Source organism: Macaca mulatta, chromosome X (assembly GCF_049350105.2).
Source record: "Macaca mulatta isolate MMU2019108-1 chromosome X, T2T-MMU8v2.0, whole genome shotgun sequence".
NCBI classification, from domain to species: domain Eukaryota; kingdom Metazoa; phylum Chordata; class Mammalia; order Primates; family Cercopithecidae; genus Macaca; species Macaca mulatta.
Window position 1 is genome coordinate 32,350,880 of NC_133426.1, and position 25,376 is coordinate 32,376,255.

General features: G+C 34.1%; 1 protein-coding gene across 9 annotated transcripts in view; it reads right to left on the bottom strand.

The window, feature by feature from the left end:
* The window catches only part of DMD (dystrophin), a 2,157,177-nt gene that overhangs the window by 1,346,157 nt on the left and 785,644 nt on the right, over positions 1–25,376 (bottom strand). For all 9 annotated transcript variants that reach the window (XM_077988314.1, XM_077988313.1, XM_028842274.2 and 6 more), the window contains 2 exons: positions 19,477–19,611; positions 16,520–16,669 (listed from right to left, as the gene is read on the bottom strand). In XM_077988314.1, coding sequence (XP_077844440.1) covers positions 16,520–16,669; positions 19,477–19,611 — 285 coding nt within the window. The remainder of the gene's footprint in view (positions 1–16,519; positions 16,670–19,476; positions 19,612–25,376) is intronic.

Genomic DNA, 25,376 nt, shown 5'->3' on the forward strand with positions numbered 1-25,376 from the left:
AATACAATGCAAATAAATGTTGTTTAACATTCCCTTTCTCATTTATCTTTTTTAAAAAAATAAACATTGTTAGAAATTTGGCCTGAATAATAAATAACAGATTTGATTATTCAATCTCAAGAATCTATGAAGTAGCTTGCAAAGAAAGTAATTTTAAAGAAGTTGAGAGTGGTAAAAAGTAAGATGAAAGAGAGAGATGAATATTTACCTTCAGAACAGTATTTTGTGTTATAGAAATTAACTATTAATTGTCAAGCATGGCAGATAAGTAAAAGTTATTGACAAGTTTCATTAAAATAAAGGTATAAACTTGAGGAACTTTTCTGAAAAGGTACATAGATGAACTTAAAAGAGAAATTTCACTCCAAAAATTTATCCCTAAAATGCTACTTTACCAATCCATACTACTGATTTAGCTTTTACAACTGATTAGTTTTTAGGCCTTAATGTTTTTCCTTTATGTATTAACTCCCTCTTTTGCTATTACAACTTTATTGTTTTTTTTTTGGTAGGCCCTTGGAGAAGAGCTATTCCAACTTTAGAAGAAATAACTATCAAATTATGACAAATTTGAAGATACCATTAATTGGATGTGTTAACGCTCATTCAGAAATACATTAAAGCCCTCCAAGAGCAAACGTAATTTGTCTAGAGTATTTAATACTTAAATATTAATCATATATTAAAATGCAATACATGATTATATGTATATATATGTGCTTATATACATGTATATATAAATACATGCAAGTATATATGTGTGTTTGCATGTCCCTTTGTGTCTGGACCCCAAAAATGCTAATATCCTATACTAGGCATACAGACAGACAAAAAAATTTAACTGTTTTATATAATATTTTGGAAAAGTAAATGTGACTGTCCAAGGAAACATTATTGATTGAAGTAGGGTAAATTATATCTAAAAATAATGGAATTACTACTTACAAAGAAAAAACCCATGATTCATGGTGATTAAAATAAAAATTAAACACATTTACCACAGACCCTTTTGTGAAGGCTATGTACTCTTTCAGTTCCTGTAGCTATAAAATAGAGTAATTACATTCAAAATACAAGATGCATTTTAAAACATTATTAAAAACAAGAATCAAGGTAACTCACACAATTGATGGTAGGACAAGAAAAATCCCTTTCTCAAATAACAAAAGAAGATACAGGAAATAGAGAAGGAAACATTTCCAATTTACAAAGAAAATAGCATATACATTCTTGACTATTTTTCTTACATTAAAGAGGTCTGGGGTATTTAGTTTATTATCTGTGTGTAAATGTTACGCAAGTGAGTTTCTTCCCCTCAAAATGTAATCACTCTTCTTGACCAATTATTCAATTAATATTATTATGAGAACAAGTTGCATAGTCCACTACTCAGCTGAAAACTGCAGTCACCTTGAACACAGATGTCTGCCATAATAGTCTGCTTGCAGTGCAATTTTTATATAAAGACAAAAGTTTTATTGCAGAGCATTCAACCTAGGAGAAGTCAAGATTCAAGATATCCAATATCCTTTTTTCTACTGTAAGGAAAGAAAGCCCTAAATGTAAAGTATGGAAAGATGTAATCCTAGAAGCTATATCCATTGTTAGCACACTAAGAATAAGACAAAAATTTCACCTTTCTAAATATTAAAGCATTTATTAATTAATTATCCTCAATGAAATATCTTCAAGGAATGATAATCTATAAAAGTGAGCCTAAATTCTTAACTCCCAAACCTTATCAAAAGTAATTCAGGTGTACAAATAACCAAATGTATAAAATGACACCCGAAATTGGCTTCAAAGGCATGCAACCTGTGCAGTTATGCAGTAACCCATGCTTAGGAGAGTCCATGCTTGGTTTAATGCTCTGCGATTGCCATCTTACAATGCTTAATTTTTGAATATGGGACTCAGCATTTTCTTTCTGCCCTGAGTCCCCCAAATTATAGAGCAGATCCTGATACTTTGGGAAAAAATAGCCAACAGCTAAAAGACTGAAATAAAAATCTGAATTAAATTGGTTAAGTTAGAAAGATTGTAAAAAAAAAAAAATACATGAAATTCACATTAGAGGCACTAGGACACTGTGACATACTGGCGTTAACCTAATGAATGACCTGCAAATATGAATATAGCTGGAAGAAAAGACTTCACACTAGAATCCTAGTTGTTTCGGAATATAATCAAATACACCCTGGAGATGCTAATCAAAGATAACACAAAGAAAAGTCCCTTCACTTTTGATTTTCTATGTGGCTGTATGTGTGTGGTTTTAAATAAAATTATTTTGCAGAAAATCACAGGAGAAAGTCAGATAAATGATTATTTCCATTATGAATAATTGCACTGGCTACTACTGAGTCTACGATATTATTCTCTAACACTTCTCCTGATTTTAAATGGATCTTTAAAACAAAAGAACTCCTATTCCAAATACTTTTCATTCTCATTTCCTCAGTGGCACCAGTTCTCCATTCTCCCAACCCCCTTTCCCATGCAAAGAGTCCTAAACAACCTGAAAACAGAGTTAGCTATTTCTCAGGGATCAAGTCCTTGGTGGATAAATTTTCTCAAACTTACTACTCTCCACCTCAAAACATCCTTGTCTTATCTCAATTTTCTCTTTCCCACTTCCAAAGTCAATCCTTCCATTTTTTTGCTTATGCATCCTATCTTGTAAGACTTTGCTTTTATATATTATGTCTTTCTATTGGATCTTCCCTTATACTACAAACATGCTTAATTTTTTATTATCCTGAAAATCAATAACACATTTTTTCTGCCCTATTACTATTCAACTTCAGTTACTGGCCTTTCTTTCTCATTTTTTCATCATCACACATTTATTGCCTCTATTTCCGCTGCCCATTTTCTCTTTTACCAAATTTTAATCTCACAATTGTTCCTCCTCACTTTGGAACATGGCAACTATATTTAATGAGAGAAGGAGTGAATGGGAAATGAGCAAAGAAATATAGCTAGCGGAGGCATCACGTTAGCTGACTTCAAACTATACTGTAGTGCTACAGTAACCAAAACCACACAGTACTGGTACAAAAACAATCACACAGATCAATGAAACAGAATGGAAAGCCCAGAAATAATGCCACACACCTGTAACCTTCTGATCGTCGACAAAGCTGACAAAAGCAAGCAATGAGGAAAGGACTCCCTATTCAATAAATGGTGCTGGGATAACTGGCTAACCATATCCAGAAGAATAAAATCTTATACCATGAACAAAAATCAACTCAACATGAATAAAAGACTTAAATGTCAAACAAAAACTTTAAAAACCCTGAAGGATAACCTAGGCAATACCATCCTGGACATACGAATGGGAAAAGATTTAATGATGAAGATGTCAACAGCAATTGCAACAAAAGCAAATATTGACAAATGAGATCTAATTAAACTAAACAACTTTAGTTTAATTTAACTAAACAACTAAACAACTGAACTCTGTCAACAGAGTAAACAGACAAACTACAGAATGGGAGAAATATTCTGCAAACTGTGAATCTGATAAAGGTTTAATATCTAGAATCTCTAAGGAACTTAAACAAATGTATTTTAAAAACCCAATCCCATTAAAAATGGGCAAATGACATAAACACATATTTTTCACAACAAGACACACATGTGGCCAACAATATGAAAAAAAATGCTCAATATCATCAACCATTAGAGAAGTGCAAATTAAAACCACAATGAGATGCCATCTCGCACCAGTCAGAATGGCTATTATTAAAACGTCAAAAAACAACAGATGCTGTTGGGACTGCAGAGAAAACAGAACATTTATACACTGCTGGTGGGGGTGTAAATTAGTTCAACCCTTGTGGAAAGCAGTTTGGCAGAGCTAAAAACAGAACTAACTTTCAACACAGCAACCCCATTACCGGGTATATAGCCAAAGGAATAAAAATTGTTCTACCACAAAGACATATGCACACGTATGTTCATTGCAACACTATTCACAATAGCAAAGATACAGAATCAACCTAAATGCTCTCAATGGTAGACTAAAGAAAGTGTGGTGCATATACACCGTGGAACACTATGCAGTCACAAAAAGAATGAGTTCATGTCCTTTGCAGGAACTTGGATGGAGCTGGAGACCATTATACTTAGCAAACTAATGCAGAAACAGAAAAGTAAATATCACATGTTCTCACTTATAAGTGGGAGCTAAATAATGAGAATACAGGGACACAAAGAGGAAACAGACACTGGGTCCTACTTGAGGATGAAGGATGGGAGGAAGGGGAGGATCAGAAAAAAATACCTATCAGGTAGTATGCTTATTACCTGGGTGACGAAATAATCTGCACACCAACCCCCTCATGATCCACTGTTTACCTATATAAAAAACCTGCCTATACACCCCCAACATAAAAGAAAAACAATACAGAAATACAGCTAGTAATGACCCCTGCTTTAAGTTCTAGGTCCTGCATTTTATCTATGAACAACTTAGAAAAGAGCTCAAAATTATTTTAAGTATTTTTATGTCCCAGGAGGGGGAGATAAATTTTAGAACTTGCATTATTCTTGGTTTGCTAGCATTCTACCACTTTAGAGAAAATTCAGTAGCTTATGACATTTTACTCTTTAAACACAGCTCACCTTGTTCATATACTTCACATTAAAGTTGAACATCTCCAAAACCTTAGTCCTTAAGGGTAATCTGATCAATAATTTAGTATATAGATTCATCTTTTTTGGACTACTTTTTTTTTGCTGAAAATAATACCTATATTTTAGAAGTAAAACAGATGGAGAGTCAGCCTTTCTTCCCCCTTAGATATTTAACTTCTTCAATCATCTGGAGCATAGGTTTAATACCATCTCTTTATGGCAACAGCCTATGTATAGCCAGAGGCCACAAGTTTTTTGTTGTTGTTGTTGTTGTTGTTGTTTTTGAGACGGAATCTGGAGTTCAGAGGCGCTATCTCGGCTCACTGCAAGCTCCACCTCCCGAGTTCACGCCATTCTCAGAGGCCACAAGTTTTGATATTTCTTTCTAGTAGTACCCTACCTAGTAGTACCAGCAAGCATAAAAGTGGGCCTAGTGTGACTGAAGTTAAAATAACTTGATTAATACAAGAAAATATGTCTCTCATTGCCCACTAGATGATGTTTAGATCTGTTGAGATCATCTTTCAGATCTGCTAAGAGAAAGGCTGGTAAAGACAAACAAGAACCAAAGTTCGTTTTAGAAGTTTTAGTAAGAGAAATTCCAGGAATGAGATGGCATTAACAAAGATGGGGAAAACGGTGTTGGGTAGCTTTGATAGGAGCTGTTATCTGAGTATGTCAAGTTTGAGTAGCCTGTGCGATATCCAAAGAGAAAAATACACAATAGGAGGCTGGACATATGGTCTGAAGTTAAGGGCAAAAGTCTGTGCCAGAGATAATATTTTAAGAATAATTAGCATGTAAATTGTATTTAAAGCCATGACATTGCATAAGGTATTATAAAAAGTGAATATAGAAAGGAAAGGGAGAACATTAAGTTTAAACACTGTTTCATACACACCTGGATCCAGTTGGCCAATAATTTGTTTCAGAACTTTTCCTTATTAATTCATGACTGAAATTGGTATAGGGTTTTCTTTCCTGTTTCATTTTTGTCTGATTTTGGTAAAAAAATATTTTCTAACCTTGTATTTTCCAGACATGTATACTGCTTTATATATTCTACTCTCTGAGTTTGTTGATGATTGGAATTACCTATTCCTAGAAAGTGTGTTCAAATTTGAATGTGAAACAATCTCAGTCTAATGTAGTCTTTGTAGGAAGACTTTTAACTTGTGATTAAATTTCTGTCTCCTCAGGCTTTCTATATCCTCTTTCATCATTTTTGTAGCAATATTCTCCTAGAAATTCATCCATTTCACATAAGTTTCTAAATGTATTTGCATAGTTTCTAGTATTTTCTATATTTTAAAAGTATGTTATAACTGTAGTTATAACATTTTCATCCTTAAAACTGTATATTTTTTTTACTTCCCTCTCAGTTGATTTGTCTAATTAAAACATAAATATGGGCATTTAAATTTTATTGATTCCATGTTGTTTTTATTTATTTCTGTTCTTGAATTCTTCTCTTTCCATTTACTTTCTCTGCATTTATTATACTTTTCCCTATTTTCTTGAGATGGGCAGTTAGCTCATTAGTTTTCAGTCCTTCTCTCTCTTTTATAAAAATTAACAGGAGCCAATTAGTTTTAATTCTAATTTGTATTATCACTCAGTTCTATGAATTTTAACTGTCCATTTTGACTTCATCTTTGACCCATGAATTATTTACTTTAGTCAAGTTTTTACTATTGATTCTAACTTGTTACAAATTTAAGAGCATGTGAAATGTATTGACATTTCTATGTACTTGAGATGAAATTTACACTCTGATTTGGGGTTCTCTATACAGTCTTTATATCCAACTTATCAACTGTTCATCATCACTGTCTTCACTAACTTTTGTCTGGTATCTTGAAAGAGGCATTATGAAATTTCCCACCATGCTGATGTAGTTGTGTATTTATTCTTGTTATTCTGTGAACTTTTGCTTTATGTATTTTAAAGTTATTTTCCCAGGTATGTACAAGATTTGTTTGTTTGTTTTGACACAATCTCATTCCGTCACCCAGGCTGGAGTGCAGTGTGCAGTCTCAGCTCACTGCAACCCCTGCCTCCCAAATTTAAGCAATTCTCCTGTCTCAGCCTCCCAAGTAGCTGGGACTACAGGTGTGCACCACCACACCTTGTTAATTTTTGTATTTTTAGTAGAGATGGAGTTTCACCATGCTGCCCAGGTTGGTCTCGAACTCCTGACCTCAGGTGAGCCACCCACCTCAGCCTCTCAAAGTGCTGGGATTAGAAGCGTGAGCCACCATGCCTGGCCAGGTATGTACAAGTTTTAGAACTGTTATATTTTGCTCCATTTTTTGCCTAATAATGATATTGACCATAATGTCTATTTTGCTGGAAATAAATTAGGTGTCTAAGTTTTTTATTGATTAATCCTTTCTCAAAAACAATATACTTTGAATTTTGATGCTTTATTCTGAACATTTCCACAATAAATGTATTGAGCAAATAGTTCTAGGACTACAGATGTATTTTTTTTTCTTTTCTTTTATTTATTTATTTATTTATTTTGAGACGGAGTTTTGCTCTTATACCCAGGCTGGAGTGAAATGGCGCGATCTCAGCTCACTGAAACTTCCACTCCCCGGGTTCAAATGATTCTCCTGTCTCAGCCTCCCAAGTAGCTGGGATTACAGGTATCTGCCACCACGCCTGGATAGTTTTTTGTTTGTTTGTTTTTATTTTTAGTAGAGACCGGGTATCACCTTGCTGGCCAGGCTGGTCTGCCTGCCTTGGCCTCCCAAAGTGCTGGGATTAAGGCATGATCCACTGCACCCGGCCGCTGATGTATTTTTCTACCATCCATTTTCTTCTATTTTTTTCTATTTCTATTTTCTACCATCTTATCTTTTATTTTATGCTCATCTCATATTTTTCCGATTTGTTTTCCTTCTTTCTTGCTTTACTGCATATTGATTGAAAACTGTTCCTTTGATCATTCTTTTATTGCTTGCAAGCTGGATGCTCCATTAGTGGTTATCCCTGACAATTTATTACAGCATAATAAAGTCAAGATGTAGACACTATCTCTACCCTCTTTCTAAATAAAAGGGTTTGTGACTGTACCTCCCCTCCATATTGTTTTTAATCTAGTATTTTAGATCAAAATTATAAATGCAAATTAGATATTCTTATATATTTTATGCAACAAATGCCTTTTGTATTTAAAAGCTTAACTATTTTTTCATCATACTTGTAGAATACATTTCTTTTTTTTTTTTTTTTTTGAAACGGAGTCTCGCTGTGTCGCCCAGGCTGGAGTGTAGTGGCACAATCTCGGCTCACTGCAAGCTCCGCCTCCCGGGTTTATGCCATTCTCCTGCCTCAGCCTCCCGAGTAGCTGGGACGACAGGCACCTGCCACCTCGCCCAGTGAATTTTTTGTATTTTTTTGTAGAGACGGGGTTTCACCGTGTTCGCCAGGATGGTCTCGGCCTCCCAAAGTGCTGGGATTACAGGCTTGAGCCACCGCGCCCGGCCTCATCATACTTACTTGTATCTAAAACCTTTACAACTTATTTTTCTACTACTTCTAATTCTTCATACTTATTTTAGTTGTTTTTGTAGTAAGGGTCTCTTGGGGTAAAATCTCACTTTCACTCTGATAATGTCCCATTTCCTCTTACTCTGAAGAACTAATTTTGTTGAGTTCAGAATTCTAGGTTGACAGTAATTTTTTCAGTATCTTGAAAATATTTTCCATTGCTTTATTCTTATTCATTGTTGTAGATAAGAAGTCTAATGTCAGTCTAAATTTCATTCCTTTGTAGGTTATCCATCTAACCTCTGGCTGCTAATATAAATTTGTCTTTGGATTTCTGCACTTTCACTGTGATATGTCTGATGATTAGATTTGTATTATTTTTTTTTTTTTGCCTGTTACATAATGTGCTTTCTGTTTAAATGGTTTATGTCACTGGCTCTCAAAACTTTTCCTTTAATATCCTTCATATATTACTCCATCTCCATTTTTTAAAAAAAATTCTTATGACATACAAGAAAGTTGTATATAATTAACATATACAACTTGCTGAGAATTGAGATAAATATAAAACAATGAAAACATTACCTCAGTCTATGACATAAACCTATTCATCATCTCCAAAACTTTCCTCCTGTTCTAGTATTATTATTATTCTGTAACAGAATACTTAACATAAGGTCTATCCTCTTAGCAAATTTTAAGTAAATAGAGTATTGTTAATTACAGGCAATATGCTTTACAGTAGATCTCTGGGAATTATCTATATTATATAACCTAAACACTGTACCCTTTTACAAATACCTCTCCATTTTTTCCCTTCCCCCAGTCCCTGGCAGGAAGCATTCCACATTCTGCTTCCGTTAGTTTGACTGTATTAGATTCATAATATAAGTGGTACCATGTATTATTTATCTTTCTATGTCTGGCTTACTTCATGTAGCATAATGTCCTCCAAGTTTATCCATGTTGTTACAGCAAACAGCAGGATTTGCTTCCTTTTTAAGGGCTGAGTAATATTTCATTTTATGTATATACCCCATTTTCTTTTTCCTTTCACCTGTCAATGGACATTTAGGTTGTCTCCATATCTTTGCTATTGTAAATAGTGCTGCAATAAACAAAAGAGTACAGATAATCCCTTTGACATTCTGATTTAATTTCCTTTGGATATATCCCTAGAAGTGGAATTGCTGGATCATATGGTAATTCTGTTTTTAAGATTTTTTGGTTTTTTAGGAATCTCCATACTGTTGCCCATAGTGTCAGCACAAATTAACATTCCTGCCATCAGAGTACAAGGAGCCCTTTTCTCCATATCCTTGCCAAACTTGCCATCTCTCAATTTTCTTTTTAAATAGTTTCCATTCTAACAGGTGTGAAGACATATATCATTATGGTTTTGATTTACATAGCCCTGATGATTAATGATTTTGAGCACCTTTTTCATATATACGTGGGCCATATGTATGTCTTCACTGGAGAAATGTCTATTGAGCTCAACTACCCACTTTTAAATTGGATTATGTGATTTTTTATACTGAGTAATAACAATCTCCATTTTCTTTATTCTCCTCTTTGAAAACTCCCATTGAGATAAGTTATATGTTCATATTCTACTCCCCACCCTTGTATCTATTACCTTCTTGCTCACATCTTCCATCTCCTTAGTTTTTGGTAACACAGTCTGTACATTATCTTTTAGTTTTCTCTTAATTCATTTCTTTCAACTAATATGTATATATGTATATATAAAATATATATTCATTTTCTAATTTTTAATTTAATTGTTTAATTTTGATTTATTCCATTTTTATAATGTTTTATTTTTTGAAAACTTCAATAACATTTATTTCTATAATATTTTACCTATTTTATACTATACATCTTGCAATTCTAATATCTGAAATTCTAGAAGTAAACTCACCCTTTGTTGTATGGGCTGACTGCTTCATGATGGCTTTTCTTGTGTGTCTGCGTGTGTGTGTGTGTGTGTGTGTGTGTGTGTGTGTATGTGTATGTGTATGTGTGTGTTTATGTGTTTATGTTGAGCTCAAATTTCCGAGTTTAATCTGTGAGGACACTGAAGGCACTTTTCGTGGTAAAGAATTTGCATTTGCTTCTAACTAATATTAGGACGCTCCTAACCTGGTGCTACTTTGACTTAATCCCTTGTTTGGATATTTCTTTACCCTTTGTGATAATATACAATCAAGAGTTCCTTACCTTACAAGAATAGGCCTACACACATTTTCAGGTGACATTATAATAATTATTCTTACTATTACTTTTCACTCACAGTGAGAAGAGTGAGAAGACAGATGCCTTTTTATGCTTGTTCTCTCCACAGATAGAAGTCTCTCTGCCTATTATTTTACTGAGAGAACCCCAGTTTTATGTGGAATCTGTGTTTAGCTTCCCCATTTTCTTGAGCCAGAGGATATTTCTTTTCCACCAAATGACTTAATTCACCTAAAATTGGGGTTCCCAGTATTAGCTTTTAACTCCAGGGCAATACAAATGTCAGTGGTCGTAGTCATATTACGGTATGACTTCAGTTTCATCTGATTTTTTTCCTGGCCTTTAAAAGTTTACTTATACTTCCTTGAAAGCAAAATAAAATATATCTACTAGACATTTTCCAGCATCCTGGTGCTTTGCAGAGGGCATTATAGAAGACTTAGTTGTCCTAGCCCTTGAGAACAGAAGTCAGCCCTATCACAACATGTGTGAAGTAAGCTAATCAAATCTATTTCATAAAACAAATGTGGGATTTAAGTTTGATGTTGCTTCTAACTGCTTAGCAAAAGGACTGACATAAAACTGTGCTCAACAAGTAGTGGCTACTTCTCTTATTATAGACAGATATTTTCTAAAAAGAAGCATATTGACAAATTAATAAAGCATAATATGTCACTTATTTTCCTAGATTACTTTATAGTCTTCCTTCAAGGAATATTCTTCCATTCTGGCATATGTATGCTAAGGCAGATGTGACACTGAGGGAAAAATTCAAAGTCATAATTACCAGGAAAAATCAATAGGTCTCTCTAGCAGTCTATCATAAACACTATTATTTCAGTAGAATTAACCAATTTTGATTATTTTCTCTTTTAGTATATTTGCTATTTCATGTCAGGCAAAACAACTTACAGTCATCTTTAAAAGTGACTGAAATGGGGGCATTAATAATCCACGAAACAGGTGAAATAATCACTCATCAAGAGAAGTGGTAAAGGCTTTGGACTTCTAAATGTGTGACTTTAATATTTAAGACTCTAAATTTTATTTTAATTAGTCAGCCCTAATATTTCTAAGGTCATGTTTTAAGTTCTCCTTAAAAATTGGGAAACTAGTTAATTGCCATATTCACTTATTAGCAGAGAGTTTTTATATTTAATGCATGAAAAGGGTCACAGAGATTGGAGGTAGTGTAGCCAAAAGGTCATGTGCCTAGGCTTCAAGTATAAAGAGATGGGTCTAAATGCTCAATCGGTTCTTCCTAGGGCCTTTACTATCCTTTCCATTTCTATAGAATGGGAATATAAAAAACACTATATCGGCCAAGTGCGGGGGCTCACACCTGTAATCCCAGCACTTTGGGAGGCCAAGGCGGGTGGATCACCTGAGGGCAGGTGTTTGAGGCCAGCCTGGCCAACATGGTGAAATTCCATCTCTACTAAAAATACAAAAATTAGCCCAGCATAGTGGCATGTGCCTGTAATCCCAGCTACTTGGGAGGCTGAGGCAGGATAATCGCTTGAACCCGGGAGGCGGAGATTGCAGTGAGCTGAGATAGCACCCTTGTACTCCAGCCTGGGTGACAGGGCAAGACTCCATCTCACAAAAAGAAAAAACAAAAACAAACACCACCCTGTATCATAAGGCTATTGTGAGAACGAAATGAGAAAATGCATGTCTGACATAAAAACAGTACCTGGACCTCTATAACCAAATACTATTACCAATATTATTATTCATTTTGCTGCATTACTAAAACATCTTCAGCTGCTTGGTTACCCTGTTAGAGAATAAAGCTATTATAATAGTTGTAAAAATTATATGATTTGGTATGTCTTTTGGAGATGTTGCCTGGTTTGCTAACCATCTTTCAAATCGTTACTGTGAGTAGAAAATATACTGCCATATGATTATCAAGAATGAAAGATGCCTTTTGAAGTGATGGAAATAATTTATTACTTATTTGAATGCAAACTCACACTCTGAAATTAGGAATGGGATCTAGTCAATCTCTTTTAAATATTCATAGGCAATAAAAGTCTGGCTGTTTGATTGATTTAACAGGCAATTGAATGTTACCTTAGTTCTGCATAATTGCAGCTATAAGAAACATTAGGTAGGCAATATAAAAACCTCGCAAACCTCTGACATAGGCACTTAATTGATTTTTAAAAATGGGTTAAGGCTCGTCCTCAAATTAAAGGGTACTTTGTTTATTAATAGAAAAACTGGCTGAAGCAGGAGAATCGCTTGAACCCAGGAGGCGGAGGTTGCAGTGAGCCAAGATCATGCCATTGCACTCCAGCCTGGGCTTCAGAGAGAGACTCTGTCTCAAAAATAAATAAATAAAAATAGAAAATAAAATAAAATAAAAACTGCTTTTCTTTAACCAACCAAAAATCAAGAAAATCATGGCCTAAAACAAATTCAGAATTCTTGATTATAACACATTAATGTACCATTTTGTTTCTTCAGCCCCTCAGATAATGTATCCCAAGGCTCATTCTACTGCATCAAAACACCAGTCTTTTTAACTAGATAGTGGAAATATCCAAAGGATTGATTTAGCTAACAAAATATAGGTGTGTCTTTATTACCTAAGTAGTTTGGAATTGATCAAAGTGCTGAGTAAAGCCTGAGAAATACAAAAGTCCTATTATTACACATTGTTTTAATTTAACATTGTATCTCTAAGGTCACATCAGTTTATTACATGCTGATACAACAGAATTTGAGAAGCATATCATGTTTAACACGATGTGGTTTTCATGAAAGCGGTAAAGACTACATATGCTTTATTTTCATTGTCAAATAACTTCAAATTACTGGCCAAATATGTAATATAAACACAGCTAGGACTGATAATAGTTTCAAATGTATTTATTTTAGATTTATTGTTATTTTAACACTCTGCTTAATTGATCACTGAGGTTGAAGTGGAGAGGTTCTGATTTTATGGCTTAGAGGGTGATAAAAATCCTTTTTATCTATCTTAGCATTTTATTTAACTAATGGAGGCATGTGCATTTCATTGTATTTCATATTGTACTATCTGCATTTATTTACCTATCACTGCCCTCAGAGGGATATATACATATACACACACACACATACACATATATATTTATTTATTTATAGATATATTCACATATGTACTATTATGTATATATTTATACCCAAACACACACACACATACACACACACACTTTTTTGAGGGCTGATACTCTAGCATATGATCTAGTAAAGATAAAATAATTTATTAAATTTATTGAATAATTTATTGAATATGCACTATGTTCCTGGAACCATAGTAAGTACTTTAAGTGCAGCATTTTATATTTTGTTCACAAAAAAAACCCCCATGAAACAGGATGAGGAAATGGAAGTTTAAAAATGTTACTCAAGATCACATAGCCAGTGAATTACAGAGGGATTTGCCAGTTATCAATTTTTTGCCTTTCAACATAATCCTGGTTTTGATATGGGAATATTTCTCCCCTTGTCAGCTGGCATGCTATTAAGTTCTATCAGTAAAGGGTGCTGGAGTGACAATGGGGGAGGTAGAGGTTTGTCTGTTCCAGTGTGCTTTCAATTCTTTTTCAATCCTGTGCCTCTAGGTTGGCCTATGGAATGCCCAGTAAGGCTCACCTCATCCCCCCGCTTTACCCAAAAGACTTCCAGCAACACTATGGGTCGTGTTTGACAAGTTCTATGGGTACCCAACAAGCGAGTTGAGGATGGGTGGCAAATCCATAGGTAGCTCTTCCTGGAGCCCCACCTCATTTCCTCAAGTTTAGCAGCATCCACTACAGGTAGTTTCCCAACATGTCCAATGAATACACCAGCCAGCTTTCTAGCAAATTCAATGGTTCCCCACCATAGGCTACTTCTCTGTGAATTTTGTCAGCATTCCACTCCAATATTCTCTTCACACTAGCTTCAGCCCACTGGCTATAGACTTGTTCTGGATTGGGTCAATGAAGGAAACTTCTCTGTCATCCCATGGGAGGCAGACACACCCTTTCTAAAGAAGTCCGAATCCAGCCTTGGGTTGAGCTCCTATCGTTCCATATTAGTTCCTTTTTTGGGTACTATTCCTCAGGCTTAGGGTATTCTTTAGAGATCTCTTTTATTCTCTATTAAAATTAATTTCCAGTAAGTAGTTAATACTTAATTCTCTGTTTAAGTGACCGTGTGGTTTCTGTGCCCTGTCTGGACCCTGACTAATACAAGGGGTTTTACTAGACCAAGTTTCAAGTATTTTCTTATTCAAATTTTTATGTTTTAACAACTCAGTCCAGAAAATAAGAGAATAGGTGTTGAACCAAGGTATGCTGCTGAACTGAATTATTTTTTATTTGGGGGAAATGTCAGGTTTTATACCAACAACCTTTGAAATAGAAGGTTATAAGTAGTTTTGTGTTAATAAAGGATTGCAAGATAATTACATTAATAGAGTTAATACCAAGGTAAAATTAGAGACTAAGCTATTCCTAAGGACAGAATAGATGAGTACTGAAAAATGTCAAACATTAAAGTTGGATCTCGGCCAGGTGTGGCCATTCACAGCTGTAGTCCCAGCACTTTGGGAGGCCAAGGCAAGTGGATAGCTTGAACCCAGGAGTTCAAGACCAGCCTGGAAAACATGGCAAAAACCACATGTCACCAAAAATAAATACAAAAAAAAAAATAGCCGGGAGTGGCAGCATGCACCTGTAGTCCCAGCTACTCAGGAGGCTGAGGTGGGAAGATCACCTGAGCCCAGTGAGGTTGAGGCTACAGTGAGCCATGATCATGCCACTGCACTCCAGTCAGAGTGACAGAGCAAGACCCTGTCTCAACAAAAGAGTCTTTTCACAGCTAAGCCAAGGTCAGTTTTACAACGACTTTTAATTTTTTGCCTGAACTGCTCTCTCCTACCTGACACTAATATTCAAATAGAAACAAAAACACATTCCAATTCCATATCAAAACCCACATTGAAATGATCTTCAATTTACTTGCCACATAGCCATATCTATTTGACTCAGATCCAGCAATAGTGCAACAGTGATGAAGGATCAAGAGATTGTTTGGATTTCCCCTTTTCCAATCCCCAATTCCTTATGTTGATTTGGATAAAATATGGATATGCCACCCACCAAATATAGTGGCAGGATTCCAAACCGGAGGCCGCTGCCTGTACATTTGCAGATATCTGCCCCACCCTCACCTACTTCTCTTCAGAATTAGAGAAGTGGTTTTCCTACTCAAGATGCTCCCCCTCTTCAATCTGTAGGCATGTCAAAAGGTCCCCGACATTGACTATTCAATGAATCATTAAATAATCAATGGTTTCTTGCATACTCCCCTAGTTACTACCCTCCTTATTCTTTTTCTCTTCATACCTTATTTGTTTTTATGTCTTGCACATTCTAGGAAATCAATAACTTTTCCTTAACTAATCAATGTTTATAAGTTATGAAGGATAGGAAATTTTTATTATCAAACCATAGAACCATATCACACCTGTAGTAGCTGTAACTCAGTAAGTGAAAATAAAACTAAACATTATTATAAAATAGGTTTTCTTCTTAACAAATAATTCATCCTTAGGAGAGAGTATGCAAAACACTGACTAGGAGAAATTTGCTATTTTGTTTTAGTATTGATTTGAAAAATCACACCATGTGTGATGTATGAAAATTTATCTATAAGAAATTTAGTGTTATTTGTGAAGAACAAATAATACAGGGTACTAACAGAATTGCATGTATTATTAGCAGATTACATATGACATAACAAATGTGTGTGGAGTGGAGGGAGAGGGATAAAATGAGAGAGCAAGTGAGAAAGGATACCCACACATACTGGATTATCTTGAACAGGAAAAAGAAGTCTGTGGTCAGAGTATGTAGACCCAAGAAGGTTACTATCCTTGGTATGTCTCAGTTGCCTTTTTAAAATCCTAACTTATAATGTTTTTGTGAAATCACATGATATAATACACATGTAAAGAATTTACCCAGTGTCTGGCCTTGGACTGTCTCTGAAACCTGAAAGCTAATATTTAAAGTATTGCTCATTTTATCTGAGAGGCCTGTATCTGCTATACATTAATGCAAACTAGATTAAGGAGATTTTTCACTTATTTTCATACCTCTTCATGTAGTTCCCTCCAACGAGAATTAAATGTCTCAAGTTCCTCATTGATCAGCTCATCCATTACTCCACCATCTGTTAGGGTCTGTGCCAATATGCGAATCTGATTTGGGTTATCCTCTGAATGCTGCATCAAATTTTCAAGTGACTGAAACACATTTGCAATAATTACTATTTCTCTTTTCTTCCTAAATACATTGAATTATCACACAATGCTCAGTATCTTCTGATTTACATATAATTAAGTCATAATCAATCTAAAGCAAATTTTAATTAGGATTAAAAACACCAAGGAGCTTTTTTGCTTCAAAAAATAGGATGTCATTCTACAGGAATCTTCATGGGATTATGACAGTGTTGTGGACTGAGAACTTAAAACTTGATTCACAACCACCTTTTTCCTTGATGTCCCCTACTCTAAAACCTGAAGAGGTAAAACACTAAATTTCTCACCTTCTTTGATAGCTAGTGGTGTCCAAGTGACACAATTTTGAAAAGGAATACTCTCTCAAGAAGAATCCTTTTGCCCTTCCTACTTTTTTGCACATGCATGGCCTGGAGGTGTAACAATCATCTTTGCACAGGGAGGCTATGACTCTGAGTGTGAGGTCCTTCACGCTCAGGAATAGAGAGCAGAAAGAGAGTGCCTACTCGCCTCATAATATGGCTGAACCATCCTCATCCCTGGGTAACTTCCCTTCACTATTCTTTTTGTGGTGAGAAAAGATTATTTTGTGAGCTTAAGCCATTGTCTGATTTTCTGTTATGTATATCCCAATAATACCCATCTCCTATACTGCTGAAAATTAACAAAGTTGCCTGGCTAGATAATATGATGAAAGTGAATCTCAGTGTCAAATGCAGGCATGCTGGAAAACAAGGGATTCAATTTCATCTTACTGGACCTCAAACATATCTGTAGAATAAGCGATGGGTATATGTTTTAACACATTTATTAAATATTCTGTTTTCCTTGTTTTAAAGAAATGAAAATGTTCCAACACATATTTATAATTTTTCCTGTTTATACATTTTTCTTGAATTTTGAGCAACCTCAATATATTTTCCTATTAAGTTTCAAGAAAATAAAAATATAGAGACTTCCTAAATACATTTATATTTAAAACATCACCATAACCTGTAAAATACTTAAAAAGCCATCAAATTTTTGAGCAGAACAATGAAATTGTTAATAATTTTCCTTATAATTTGTATTCCTTACTATTTTTAACAAATCTTAATTTTGTAAATATTTATTTGCAAAATGGATGTAAATAATTTTAATGGATACTTTATTTTATAAGATGTAACGAAGTATATACCTTGCTAAATTTTTTTAAAGGTGGATAAAAAGCAACAAAGCAAAATTAAGGGATCAGTTATAAATATCTTGAGTTGCAAGAAAACCTAGAAGTCGTGCAGTTTTTCTATCCTTGATTCATGGTGATCTAGCCCTTTTCACTCAAAATGTCCTCCTGGATGAGCATCAGCAACACTACCAAAGAACCAATTTTATGTATGTGTTTGTTTATTTTTTCACTGTGGAATCTCCTTTATTGGCTCCATTATCTGAATTAGGAACAATCAGAAATTATGACCACAAGATAGGAATAAAAGATAAGAGCACTTGCAATCCTCCTCCTCCCTGCTTGTCTGTGTTGTGGGCATTGTGAGAGCCTTACCTAAAATAGTAAATAGTAATGGTAAGGTTTTTTTTCCCCCATCTTTTCTAAATACTCTTATGGCTTCAAATTTTCTCTTTCCTTAACATTCATTTTTGAACATGCCCTAGTTTTTCAGTGCATCACTTAAACTGTGATATCAAGAATTCAGCATGATGCTCCATGTACAATTTGACAACTTCATAGGATAACATTATCATCATATCTTCTGTTCTGGCCACTGTCCTTTTATTAATGTGCTGTAAGTTTACTGCATCTTTTCTAGAACATGTAACACATTGTTGATTCACAAGAAATGTTTGGTCAATTAACTTCTCTGAATACGACAAACTTATAGTCATGATTAGTCAAATAGGGCCAAAATTAAAGCCCACTGAAGACCTCATTTATTGTACTTTAATACCTTTGCAGGTTTTATAATTTTCTTTTGAGAATTAGGAAGTTGAATAAAATGATCCATAGGTGTCTGCTCTGATGTCCTAGGATTACAATTCTATTCTGTCTAAAGAAATATTTTACATTTTCTTCACATCTTGAATAACTTATGCTCCTTATTTTATAGATTTACACAGGGGCTATACTACTTATAGCTTTATGTACATATACTATTCTAAAACAACATGTTCATTACATATAGATAAGTCGAAAGTACACTAAAATGCATAGAGCTTGAATGACTCAATGTCAGAAGTTAAAATAAGTGAAAGTTTATAAATGCAAACTCATTTAAAATTTAATTATTAAAAGTCTCCAAAGTAAAACTTAAAAGTGTAGTTACATTTTATGAATATTTTAAAGATATATTTCCAATATTAAAGCATATCCATTTAATAACTCAAAACATTCTGTAAGGTGTAAATTTGTGATTTTAAGTAAGTATAAAATATGTTCCAATTCAATACATGCAGCTTTTAAACTGGAAATAATGTTTCATATTATCATCCTGATTAGCCCTAAAGCAGTGATATTGTTTATTCACACTGTCTTTGCAGGTTTGTGGTAGATTTAATTAGGTAAAGTATCTATGTAGAACTTAGTGATATAATAAAGGCAAATTTTCTCTGTAAGAGGTTATTTAAACCCTTTGCAAAATCTTGTGACCTAGAAGGTTCTTAGGGGGAACAAAGGCTTTGTCCAAAGTACCAATGCTGAGTGATAACACAGTAATTATACTCTCTTGGGTTGTTTTCTTTGGATTTGTCTTTTATTTGGTACTTGACCTCTTTTAATAATGCATATAAATTATCATTATTTGGTTTAATTTACAACTTACATGTAGCACCTCAGAGATTTCCTCAGCTCCGCCAGGAATGTTTTCAGTGGTTTTAAGTTTAAATTCAACTTCATTTAGCCACTTATTTGCTTTCTCCAAGTATGACAATAATTCATGCCAACATGCCCAAACTTCCTGAGAAAGAAATATATATCACAGATTAAATATTATGGTAGAAAAGTAAATGCGAAACGTTGCCATTTCATTTTTTAAAACTTCTGAAAACAAAACACTTTATATTTTTCACCTTTACTTTGTAGCAGATAATTTAAAATGCAGCTAGTCATTTTGATCATCTAATACCTCTATAATTAAAAGTCATTAAGAAAACATTTTATTACATGAAGAATGGACGAATTCAAAATATAGTAATTTACTTTTTAAAACAAAAATATGCACCAACATTGCAGTCTGGGAAATAGAAAAATAAAAGCATATGTAAAAGCATATATGTAAATCTAACTCCCTCACACATCACTGTTACCAGTATTCTGTGACCTCCTCTGAAATTTAACATATATAATTTGATAGTTAAAATTTAAATGAGTTTAACTATAGCACTCTTTTCACTAAACACTATATCATACAATTTTCTCTATTACTAAGAAGACATATTTTTAATGAAAATCTAAGACTTCATTAAAGTGGCTCTTAGTTTAGCAATATACATTTATTAGACTACTTTTAGTTTTGTTTGCTATTATAAATTTATGGTAAACATCATCATGAATATGGACTATTTTTCCACTTTCTTATTATTTCCTTGAGGTATGTTATCAGAAATATTAGTACTAATTCAAAGGCTTGATTATTTTAAATGGCCATTGATTTGTATTATGAAACTGATTTATATACAGAAGTACTCATAAAAAAGCAGAACTTGAAAATTTCTACAAGAAAATATAGAATAAAATATCTCTGACTTTGGCATAGAGAAGAGTATCTTAAGTAAGACATCTTGTAAAAAAACTGACCATAAAAGAGATGAATACATTTGACTACATTAAAATTAGGACCTTCTATTCATCAAAGGACACCATCAAGTAATTGAAAAACAGCTTCAAACTCGAAGAAAACAATTGCAACATTTGTAACACATAAGAATATGAAAAATAATCCCAGTAAGTCAAATAAAAGATGAATAACCCAATCGATAATGAAAAGAAGACCTGAACCAAAATCTTAAAGAGAAATATGTATATACAATAAACATGAAGATATGTTCAACCTCATCAGTAATCAAGGACATGTAGGCCAGGATTACAATGAGATACCATGTTGATTGACACAAATGAGAAGTTTGACAATTCCATGTGTGACAGAAGATATACATCAACAAAAATTTGTATTTACTGTTGGTGGATGTGTGTACTGGAATGACCATTTCGGAAAACAATTTGTTATTCTAAGTAAGGTGAACATTCACATACCCATCAAGACAACAACTCCACTTTTTGATATACGTATCCTCAGAGAAACTTTTTACCATGGATAACAAGACTGTTACAACAATGATCATTTCAGCACTTTTTCTAGTAATCAAAAAAAAAAAAAAAAAAAAAAAAAAAAAAAAAAGGAAATAATGTCCACTGCAAGGAGAATGGAAAAATACACTATTATCTTTTAACAAGGAATACGGATATGACAATGAAAAACTTAATCAAAAAGAACCATAAGAATGAATCTCAGACACAAATATGTTGGGTGAAAAGCCCAAGTCCTAAAAAAAACTATGTTATAGTTTACCATTACTGTAATAATGAAATTAAGCACAATTGTTTTTTCATTCATATGTGTGTGGATTTTTTTAAACAAAGGAATAACAAAGGGAGCTGTCTACATGGTGATTATGTCTATTGGGGAAAAGATAGAATAATGCAAGAGAGGGTAAGAATATAAAAATGGTCATATTCTGTGAGCTTTGTAATTGTAACTACTGAACGAACCTATTAAGTACAGTAAGTACAATGGAGCAATCATCAACACTTACCACCATCTGCCCCCGCCTCACTACCTACCACCAAAACTAAAGGCTTGAAAGAAAGATTTATTTTAGGAGGATCTAAACAATTAATCAAATTTCCCCAAGTTCTCTTTGTTCATAGCCCTCAAAACGACAGAGTATTAGATCTCTATCTGATGAAAAGTATCAGTCTCACCCACCTGGCAAATGTACCAACCTTTTATACTTGCTTGGTATCTTACGTACAGTTTATTGCAAAAAGTGAAATTAAGTATTTTGCTTTAAAAGGTGATAGAAATCTTAAATCTGGGTCATTTCCAGCTCCTGCTGGACTACAGGCTGTCTTCATTCTGGGCAAAGATCCCAGTGGGAAAATATAAATATCTTCTTAAATACCTGAGGGTACCTTAGAGCTTTGAAGACAAGAAGGCATGATTGGTAATGTGTCTTATTAACTTTGGTGCAGATTGAGGTAATGAACTACACCTTGCTGATTTAACCGTCAGAATGGATGGCCTCTTCTGTCCTCAATGCATCTGAAGGACACAGCTGGAGAGGCTGAATGTACCAGCTTTACAGGTCACCTTTGCAAAATAAAATATAGTCTTGAAGCCCGAATTGGAGCTAAAAGCCACTTAGAATAACTGCTAAGCTTAACAGTTTGGAACTTAAAATTACTTTGAAATCACAGAATTCAAAGTGGTTTTGAAGGAAAGTACAAATAAAAAAGTAAAGTTCTGTTCAAAATAGTAGATGGAGCTGATGAGGTAACCCCCCAATGTATCCTATTTCAGTTATATCAAAATGCATGTTAAAAATATAAAGGAAACATTTTTAATTCATAGCTGATCTGTAACACATGTATATAAAACCTCAGGTGTCAGAAAAAGAAAAAGAGGGAAATGAAAGTAGACAGTAGAAAATCAAGCTTATAAAAATACTGGCATATCAGAACAGGGTATATGCCATCAAAGCTAGGGCATTTAACACTAACTCGAGATGGGAAATGAGGCACGCCAGGGAGATTGGAAAGAATGAAGCAGTGTGCCACCTATCCTGTAAAGAAGTAGTAGAACTGCTTGCTGCAGAGATGAGTTCAATTCCTGGATATCCTTGTTAACTTTCTGTCTCGTTGATCTGTCTAATGTTGACAGTGGAGTGTTGAAGTCTCCCATTATTATTGTATGGGAGTCTAAGCCTCTCTGTAGGTCTCTAAGGACTTGCTTTATGAATCTGGGTGCTCCAGTATTGGGTGCATATATATTTAGGATAGTTAGCTCTTCCTGTTGAATTGATCCCTTTACCATTATGTAATGGCCTTCTTTGTCTCTTTTGATCTTTGATGGTTTAAAGTCTGTTTTATCAGAGACTAGTATTGCAACCCCTGCTTTTTTTTGTTCTCCATTTGCTTGTAAAAAGAAAAAAAAATGAGGTCTGTTATCAAATAAATATGGGAAATAAAGAAATGTATTAAATAAATTTAAACAGACAAAATACTAATCACCATTGGCAGTCTCAACAGAAGGTAGCATTTTCTAAGCATATTTGATCAGGGCATCCTGATTTGCAAAGTATGTTGAAAATCTAATGCTCTGCCAACAGACAGCGGGAAATGTTATCTTTAGGGGATTTAGAAGGAGAAGTTGCTGTAAGCTAAAGGGGTCAACAAAGACTTCATACAAGAATTACTATCTACACTGGGCCCAGAAAGATATATAGGATTAAAACATCATAAGGAGATGAGGTATTAGTGAAAAGGCCATTCCAGTCACGAAGACAAAGGAAAAATATACCTCCAACAAAATGAAAATAATGAGTGATTCAAATTACATGGGACATAAGAAGCATGAAAATTGAGTTGCAGAAAAGATTTAGCAAGGATGCTAAACTTTCATAAAGTAGGTTTTGGTGTACCAAAAACCTTGGGAGTTTCATTGGTAGTAAATGGACAAGATAACCATATATCTGTGTTCACTCAGGACTTTACAAGTTTACATATGTTGATCAGAGTTAAATCCAGTATGGCAACTGTGCAAATCAAAAGACTGCAGTTTGGATAATTATATACTCACTTGGTAATTTTTCAAGTTCTTATCTTTCAGACGTAGATAATAAATATGTACAAATTTAAAAAAAAAAAGAAGAAGTAGTAGAACATGCCTAGCCATTGGAATATCGTGATTTATCAAAGAAGCCATTTTGGGGGGATTTTTGGCTGAAAAATAAAGATCCACCCATAACAAATGGAAACTTAACCTTGTATCACACATGAGGGCAGAGCATAAATTCTCTACAATCCTGGTGGCAACACTACAAAAACTCAACAGCTCAGAGCAAAAAAAAAGAAAAGAAAAAAAAAGTTCCAGTAAAGGCAATTCGTACTATAGATGAGCTTGCAAACAAACAAACAAACAAACAAACAAACCTTACAAGCCACATGGGGAAATTCACTTCCATTAGAGGGAGTCATTAGTTGTAACAAATATGGTAGAATCCATACCTTATGACATGAAGATAACAGAACAAATTTAGAGAATTGTACAATAAATATTCTTAGAGTCATGGTGTATGTTTCCCATAGAGTTTACTTACTTGAGATTGGCAACTGGAATTCACATCTAAGACATAAAAGGGCTTGGTTGCCTATATTTCATTTTGGGAGACCATCTCTTTCTTGTTTGCACAAGCCCTAGTTTAAACAGAGAGGGCTGATGGGGAGGACATTTGAGGGAGGTGAGGAGAAGAGAGTTTGAATAGTTAGGCAATTCTTCTTTCTCAGCCTTTTATGGGGATAGATAGCGTAAATTCATCTGAATCATTTTATTTACAGGATCTAAAACAAAACCACTCATCTACTGGGTGGAAGGGGTGGTTGGTATGCATTTCCTGTTAAGCTGTTGGTATGGCCAAGAAGGAATCAAAAACAACTCTTTCAAATTTCTCATTCCTAAAAGGTATGGAGTATGGGTACCTCCAGTGCCCACAGGCTCTGAGTTGAGATATGGTAGGTAAATTAGACTTCAGGGCATCACTAAAGCATTGGTAAAAAAAGATATAATATTCAAGAGCATTTTGTTTAAAGCAGTTGACAAGTGTCACCTTGAAATTCTTGTTAAACACTACGAGGTACTATAAATGCCTAAGATATCTTTTTTGGGGGGTTCAAAGCTCATAAGAATAAGGCCCATTTGGATCCTCAACAGAATAAATCAAGTCTATAGAGAATGATCCAGGTTAGTGGTGATAACATATAGAAAAGGGACAACAGACTAGGCATTACAGATGTGTGTGGGTTTTAACAAAAGGGAACAGCAATTGTGGGCAGCCAAAATAAGGACATTCACATGAAGAGAGTATTTTTCCCTCTTCATCTTCCCTTATATCAACAGTAGATCCATATCCAGAAACTAGGCTGGAGGAGGACCCTGTGAGACTATTTATTCTCATTCCTGCCTCTGTATAAATTGCTGAAGCAACAGATTAATCTAAACTTGTGATACATTTGAATACGTTATGATACTTAAATTTAAATTTTAATAACTAAAAGTGAATAAAAAGTAATGAGATCAGAAAGAAATATTGTTTAAGCAGCCAACTACCAGGCAGAAAGTGAAATTTGACAGAGTTAGGTGTAGTTATTGAAAAAATAAGACTGTTTCATGTTTATTACTCATTAAGTTGAAACGTCTCAAACAGATAGTATCTGTTTAAGTTGTTTAAAGGAATACATAGAATTAACTACACGAAAGAAGAAAGCCATAACAAAGAACATATTTGTGAAACAACTCAATAAAATACTGACAAATGGAAAATATGTTTTTTAAAAAATATACACATACATAAATATAGATAGATAAATATATATACAGATAAAGATGAGAATATTTCTCTATTGAAGGATAAATTATGCCATAGGCAGCTGAAGAGAGAATTTGAG